Below are 8,660 nucleotides of genomic sequence, written 5' to 3' on the forward strand. Positions count from 1 at the left end.
GATATGTTATATAGATCTAGCTTACAAGAATTAATTCCGAATCTTGCGAAGTATCTTCTATTTACATCCATGAAATTTACTTCAAAAACAGTAAGCCAGCGTTTCCGAATTTCCTTTGGAACCCTTAAGAATCATACTTCTTCCGATGGAACACCGTTTTAGTAAATGAAACAATTGTGTATATATATTAGACATCAAAAGACTACTTTATTTTGACTTTTTTTAATGTTTAATAAGAGGAATGAAATTTATTTTATTGCTTATCATTAATAATCTTGAATTAGGTTTTATGTTTGACAGTTGAATTCTGTGTTGAAGCTGAATCCAGTCTAGCTAAAAATTTGTTTTTATATTGCTATAAAAAGAAAAGGAAGAAAAAAGAACTGTTATAAACGTTGAAAAGGGTTATTAGGGAAACATAATTCTTTATTAAATAATTCAGTTATTTTATTTTGATTTGTAAAGAGCAATATCAAATACTGTTGGACCTAAATGTAATTAGATTTCAGAAATGTAAAAAAAAAAATAATAATAATTACTCAAAAAAACTCAAAACTTTTAGAACCCTTTAAACTCTGCCACAGAACCTTAGGGTTCAGTGAAACACCATTTAGAAACCACTGGAATAAGCAATTAGAAATTATCAGCTTTGTGACTGTATTTTTCTCGCCCAGCACCTATTGTTGGTATGTTTCAACCCACTGATTTGTGTAATTTTTATTTATTACTTAAATGCCGGGGGCAAAATATCTTTAAAACAAGGTGTTATCGTGTTGCCAGGTCCCTATTTTAAAAGTAAATTAATGGGATTAAAGAAATCCATGCTTTTTAACTGATTATTAGAGAAGGGGGGCCTCTCCATAAAGATAGTCGCTCATATAAGTGTCACTGTATATTTAAAAGGTTCCATTCTCTTACTATTTTTAATTATATTGGCGACCTCAAATCATTTTTATACAGATTAATCAATGACAAAATTAAACACCTAGTATCTGACTATATACAATTTAAATTTCTAAATCCTTTTTTTTTAAAATGTTTTTTAAGTTTGTATTTCAAAACATTTTATGATAACGATTCTATAAAAATAATTAACAGTGTGAATATATATTCTCTTATATGGTTTTAATGTAGTTTTTACGTAATTGTTAAAAAAAAATTAGCTCTTGCCCTCATGAAAGTTAATAGTTTCTTTATGTTATATTATACAGGGGGGTGGACAAAATAATTGGAAACACTTCTGCACTATTACATTTTTTCGTATTTCTCAAGAAATACTTAAAGAATCATTTTAACTTCAGAAGTGTTTAGATCTTGCAAAGTCTTATACTTATGAAGATTTAAGCTTCTAGTGGTTAGAATAATTAATGTAAATTATGAATGAAAAGGAGTGTTTTTGAACTCCCAAAAAATGAAGTAATAAATTTGTGACTTGTAACAATTTGGTTATTATAATTGCACAAAATTTAGTAAGCCCAGCTTAAATATTTCAGGAGATGTGGACATTAAACTAATTTTTTCGTCTTACAGTTTTTTGCTATAACTTTAAAAATATTCAATAAATTTAAAAACATTTTAAGAGCAATTTAAGATTAATTACAAAATATTTGCTTTGAAAAAAAATTCGTTGAAAACTGCAATATATAAGTAATTTTATTAATACTGTGCAAGTGCGGATAAAATAAATTTTTTTTTTTTTATGATTTGGAAGTGAATAGTATTTATCAACTAATGAAAAAGAATAGAAGTGTTTCCATAATTATTATCATTTTTATTAATTTTGATATGATGCATAATAGAAAATTTCATTTATAAAAATGTTCTTAATTTTAAATAATAAAAATGTTCCTTATTTTTTAAAAATTATAGTTAGATATAAGTTTTGCTCTTTAAAGACTGAAATTAGTCAATATTTATTCAGTAATTATTATAAAACTTGATTACCAAGCTCACAATGTGTTTTGAATAAATTATGCATAACGTTATATTGAGCATTTACTTATTTTTAAATTTAAAAAAAAGATGTCATTTTATGTTTTTAACATTTCATAGAATGATAGCAAATTAGTGTAAGTGCAAATGAAATTTTTTAAAAATAAATTTATTACCAACTTATGAAAATTTATTAAAATATTTTATTAAATAAAATTTCAGCCACACTAAAAGTTTCAGATTGGGGACTCAAAATTAGGAATTTATAAATTTATTCCCTTTTTTTAAAAATTTTTTACCAGTTATTAACTGTAACCATGTCATCATATTTATATATATTTTATAATGTAAAAATACATTAAAAAAAAAAACCTTTTGTGTTTAAGATACATTTCTTTACTTATGCATTTTCCTGACTGGTTTTGAATGTAAATAAAAATACGAATAAATATATACTCTATATAATTTTTTATATACCACTGTTGTAGCTTAGAAATTTGATGTACAGTTTCACTTATTAAAAATGCTTTTTTCCAATGTTCTTAGCATTTGTATTAACATATTTTGTTACATTAAAAGTATTTCTCAATGGTAGTTATGCTCTTTTTTTCCACAAACAAAAAATGTAAGCTATTCAATACATGGCAAAATTAGGAAATTTTGCTACAGGGCAGTTGTGTATTTAGTGTCCATTTTTTAAAACATGAGGAAATTTTCAAAAATTGAAAATATTAAACAATAAAAAAATTATTATTAATAGTTAGAGACATTTCTTTTGTAACATTCCTCAAAATATGATTAACACTACAAGGACAACATTTGCCAAATTGCGACTATAACATTACAACATTTATTTCCTAAACAAAGAAAAACTTGAAGAAACAAACGGGGAATGAAGTAATTTTTGGAATGTTCACAGTTCCATATTTATACAAAAAATAAAATGTAAATAAAGTGCATTTTTGAAGAAAAATTTGGTGAACAATTTTTTATTTGCTAAAACCTTAGTGGCCCTGCGGTGAGCATTAATTTTGCTCTACACTGCTCATTATCAATAAAATAAATAACAAGGTGCTACTGAACAGAAATTTTTTATCAACATACCAACAAAAAATAAATAAATAAAAATCAATGAAGTGTTTATTTTCAGTTAGAAGTTTCCTAGTACCTTAGAAGTACTAGTACTTACCAGTTTCCTAGTAAGTTAGAAGTACCAATAGTTTTTCCTAAAACATTGGTACGAATTCTGAAACATTTTGGTTAAATTTTTAACAGCTAGTAGATACATTTCTTGGTAGCAGAATTTATGTAATGAATCTGATTACTATCTTCATAAATTTAAATTTGTCTGTGACATTAACACAGGCCGAGATCAGTTTTTTTAAAACATAAAGCTAATCTCTCTCTTTTTATAAAACCTAGTGTCGCTGTTGTGTCAGAGTGCATTTTCCATACTAAATATTTTCAAGGTTTAAAACAATGGTTACCAACTGGCGGCCCACGAACTAAAATATATTAGTTGTCTTTTTTTTGCCGACAATTTTCGTAAAAAATTTATATGGGTTTCAAATACTTTTCTTTCGTTTCTGTGAAATTTAACATACCAATGGTGCAAAAAAATATTTATTCAAATACAAAAATAATCGTGTATGTTTCTCTTTTTTATTTATTTTTTGTATTTTGTGAATATAATTTATCAAATGTGTATCAGAAATTTTCTGTAAGAAATTCTCCCATTTAATTTTTTGAAACCACTCATTTTGGACGAAATTATTTACATTTGTAAATTTTAAAACACATAAAAGAGGGAATGAATATCATGTTTTATTTAAATGCCTTAAATTGAATATTTCATTAGCGGAAAAGAAAAACAAATTAATTTCAGATGCTCAAGAATTTTTTTATTGCTGCTATAATTCCTAATAAGTCGGAAAAAAATGTTCATTTATCATAAAATTAAAAGAAATAAAAATCTTGTCACTAAGTTTCTTATTAAGAGAAGATTCAAAATGATACATAACAAGCATTATTCCTAATGCTTGTTATTTTGCTTTTTAATATTAAAAAAACTTTGATAAAATCTGACTAATATTTACTGTTCCTTCTAACATAAGAGTCCTGTATAATATTTTGATAAAGTTGCGGCCCACCATTTGACTGGTGTTTTTAAATATGGCCACATGTAAGTTGGAAACTACTGGTTTAGAATATGACAGTGATTTGGCAGAAATAATTTAACCGTGACTTTCCACTTCCTAAGACATGGAGCATGCTTAGAAACCACACATGCTGCTCTAATTAATAGATGTTGATGAATGTTTTTAGCGCCAAGCCAATAATTGAATAAGTTCATTCAGAAAATGTTATTAATGTCACTGGCCGATACCAGCAATCCGGCTCTTAATTCAGCGAATTTTTCAGGCAGAGTGTTTTTTTAGTGGCGTCATCTATGACCAAGTCTCACATCACAGCTCATACATACAAGGTGGATCCTAACTTATTCATTCATCCATAGATCACAATTTTGACTTGGACCAGAGAGCGATCAATCTCTAATATAGTACCCCCAGAGGTATTGATTTGTTATGGGAACTTTGTGACCCCGACAAAAATAGACGCTCACCAGTCACCATTTACTGCACGGGGATTCCTCGGATGGCAGGATTCGAACTCCCGTTCTAATGAATAAGAGTCCAACATCCTACCAACCAGGCCCCTCATTGAAAAAAATAAATAATAAACAATATTTTAATCCATAAATAAAATGGTGTTTCTCAATATAACTTACACTGAATTAGGCTATGGATAAAATGGTCTCGTATAATAAACAAATTTGGCTGTATAAATAAAACATATTTATATATTTCAGATCTTTATTAAAGCAAATTTTATACAAATATTTCACTTTCAACACATATAAAATATTACATTAGCTAAAATGACAATTTTTTTCTAAGAAAATAGTCCATTCAATTCTTTATTTATAAAATAAGACTAGCAGAATTTAATAGAGTTCAGTCAAGCAAGCATCACATGATCCTTATAAGTCTGCTTTTGCTCCCATACTCAGTGGAATGGCTTTCATCTCTGTCCGCATGCATAAAAACTCACCACAAACACACATCACAGTCACGCATATGATATTAAGTAGCCACCAAGAGAATGTAGATGGAAATGTAGAACTATAACACCAACAGAAGAGAAGGTGGATCAAATGAGTAGTCACAGTAAAATCCAAGCATAGTTTGGTCCTTTGCACAAAATGCCACAAGGCTAATGAACTGGAAAAAAAAAAAAAAAACATGAAATTTTTAGGTTTTATTTGGTAATTAAACTGAAAAGAATAAAATATAAGTACAGCAGAGCGTGGATTATCTGGACTAAAGCCGATCTGAACAATAAAAAAATCTGATAATTAGACAACTTTAAAAAAAAAAAAAAGCTATGAGAATGTTCTTATATAGGGTCCCTCCACACTTTTTCAAGGCTTAAAATTGGCCTATATAGTGCCTATAACAGGATGCGTAGCCAAATTATTCAACAAAAAATAAGCACCCTTTAAGCACTCAAAAAATATTTTTAAGCACTTTTAAAACACATCATAATTAGGCAGGGTTGGAAATTTTTTGACAATCAACGGTTTTATTTTGTTCCAACTGTCATGTCAAACAAAAAAAACTTTTGGCATTGTTTTTGACAATAGTCAAAAATCAGGAAATTTTGAATCGTATAAAACAAATAGCGTTTTCATACGCTATGGACTGACTATATGCCGAAATAGATTGGAGTTGAATTAATTACAAAAACTTTGAATAGAACAATGAGTTTTTTTTGCATAGTTTGAAGCGAAAATCAACATGGTAAAGGAAAAACCTCATTTCAAAAAAGGGGAAATTAAGCACTTTTTTAAAACACCCAATGAAAAAAGCACCTTTAAGGGCTTTTAAAAAACGAAAATAAGCAATTTTGAAAAATTTAATAGAAACTACCTACCACACACATTGAAACTGGGGGGTGGGGAGGGGGGAATATGCGATGCTCATTTTAAGGTTACCAAAACAAAAAAATCATTTTTTGAAAATAATGAAGCATTTTAAATTGTTTTTTTAGATGAAGGAGGTGGAAACATGGTCGTTGAATGATCCGGATAATCTGTACTCTAGTGTCCGCCCCCACATAGGGATTTAAGAAAGAATTTAAAGTTTCTAAAATACTTCAGAGGTCTTAATATAATAAGTTGTAAAGGAAAACATTACCTATACATTTACCATAGACTTAGTAGTAATACAAATATTTATAAAATTCATGTATTTAAAATTAAAAAAAAACAATGAAGATTTTGTTTTAAGTATTTTTGTAACTATAAATACACACATACACAGAGCTTTATGCTGTCTGCATTAACACGAAAATCTAAAGGCAAGAGCAATTTTGAAAGGTTAAGTCAAGACGTTAATTTTTACATTCAATAATAAGTAAAAATAGAAAAGTTCAAGTATTTACCAAGATAATGAATTTAAGAGAAATGATCCAACGAGGCATCGTCCATGTAAGTCTTTCACAGAAATTGCCTGCAAAGAATTTACTCTGGTTAGAACAATTAGGCAATGGTAAAAGAAATATAAAAAAGATACTTTTGCACTAGATAGGTAACCTCAAAAATGTAACGAAAACATTATAAAGCATTACCAAAATTATTAGCTATAATTTGTAAAGTTAGTTGCTAACTTTTCGAAAATAAAATAAATGAACTATTTATTGAAATATTAATTACAATAATTTTATATAATAATTTAATAAAATAAATTGAGAAAATAAACTGTAATTAGATAATTAAAAAAAAATATGCCCATAACTTCGTGGGCAAGGAGGTAATAAAGAATAAATAAAATTCTACATTTCGAATAAACATCTTATTTTGTGTCCACGGCATGATTCTGTCAATTTTGACACACAGGCTATTTGTACTTCCCAGTCAAGCTAGCACTCATCTATACCAGCTGGTCATAGAATTAAAGAAGTATAAACAGAAATGATGGAATAAGTATAAACAGAATACTTCATTATAAATTCAGGTTTTAAAATTGATGATAAAAAGTAGCTAAATAGGATCCAATGCAGATAACTATGTGATAAGAGGGGGCCAAATACCATAGTGCTGGACTTGTGACAAAGTATAAATGTAGAAACTCAATACAGCTATGTAGGAGCTTAATAAAATGTTAACAACTATAAAGAGGTATTACAACAATTATGTTTTATTGTAGAAATTTTAAAACTACAATAGCTTTCTCAATTATATTTGTCAAGATCTTTAGTTCAATGAAAATCTTTTTATCAAAGAGCATTTACAGTGCATACTATTGCCGCATCTTCAATCATGGGCAAGAGAACTTAATTGGTTAATTTTTTGTTGAAAAATTTCTTTCATCAATCAAAGTCTCATGCTTTGAGGTGCACAAACCACATGTACTGAAAAAGGCCCTATAATAATTACTGTAGTTATAATTTGGTATTTTTATAGCTGAAATAAGGTATACTTTTTATACTAGTATCTGTACAAAGGAAATAGCTGAAATTTAGAGGTAGTGCCACATGTAAATTTTTTAAACCATAATGCAGTAAGAGGCGAACTCAAAGTATGCATCATAACCAGCCATGTGCAAATTTTTATGTAATTATTTTAAATTTTGGAAAGCATAAAAACCTCTTGGTGTTTTAACAAGGGTAATTACCATAATACACAAGGGTAGTTAGCAGACCTGGAGATATCCCCAAAGAGTTATTAGCTACAATCAATTAACTGTCAAGTTTAAATAGCACCAAATCACACTTTTTTGCTGTAACAACAAACACATACATATCATATCAAGTTAAATGTTATACATTTCAAAAAAGGCAATATGCTGTTTACATATATTACTCCCTCAAATGGAAATAAATCTAAATCATCTATAAATTTTTCTTCTTTTTTTATTACTGGACAGAAATAAATTGTCAACAAAATAATCTTTTAATAGAGTAATTTATTTATAACCCTTCCATTTTAAACAACGATTTTAAGTCTCAAGTTATTTTGTTTTATTTACAAATTTTAGTTCCCTTTTAAAACTACTGAAGTATTTGTTTGTCCTTTTTTTAAAATTAAGGCAAGTTTTAATATGCAAATAAGAAATAACTTGAACAAAAGTTATGAAGAATTTTACAGTAAAATTCAAAATAAAGACTGCAATAAAGGAATTTTTAATGCTTCTTTTTAGAAGAACTAAAAATTCATATCTTAATAAGAAAATTTACTTTGTAAAGAAAAATTTGTTCCAGAGATTGGCTGTGTCCTGAAATAACATCCATTAAGAAAATCCAAACACCTAACGATACGTAAAATAAAGCTTGAATAGTCACAATTTGGCAAAGAATTAGGAGAGGATCCCACACAGAATAACGAAAATGGCCTCTCATTGTGAATCTCAAGAATAAATTTAGATAGATATAAGGCTATGTCATTTCTGAATCACAATGTGAATCTATATTAAACTGTCGAATAGTTTTATTTTTCTATAACCTAGTTAACATTTTATTTACTACGCAAACCGTATTACATGTCATTTTGGTTTGTTGATACTTTACCGTTGCCATTATTTAAGTTTTTTTAACTAAAAAATATTCTTTAAATTGTTATAGCATACAGAAATCAGTTTTCAGTAAAATTCTTAAATAAATATAGTATT

General features: G+C 27.7%; 1 protein-coding gene across 1 annotated transcript; it reads right to left on the reverse strand.

Moving 5' to 3' along the window:
• Positions 1–4,787: 4,787 nt before the first annotated feature.
• Positions 4,788–8,587, reverse strand: Sys1 (Sys1 golgi trafficking protein). The gene is made up of 3 exons (XM_016052745.5): positions 8,230–8,587; positions 6,436–6,503; positions 4,788–5,213 (listed from the first exon to the last, which is right to left on the reverse strand). The coding sequence occupies exons 1-3, from the start codon at positions 8,389–8,391 to the stop codon at positions 4,973–4,975; spliced, it is 471 nt and encodes a 156-aa protein (XP_015908231.1). The 5' UTR covers positions 8,392–8,587; the 3' UTR covers positions 4,788–4,972.
• Between the last annotated feature and the right edge of the window lie 73 nt (positions 8,588–8,660).

Source organism: Parasteatoda tepidariorum, chromosome 4, assembly GCF_982258835.1.
Source record: "Parasteatoda tepidariorum strain Cologne lab strain chromosome 4, Ptep-v5.0, whole genome shotgun sequence".
NCBI classification, from domain to species: Eukaryota; Metazoa; Arthropoda; class Arachnida; order Araneae; family Theridiidae; genus Parasteatoda; species Parasteatoda tepidariorum.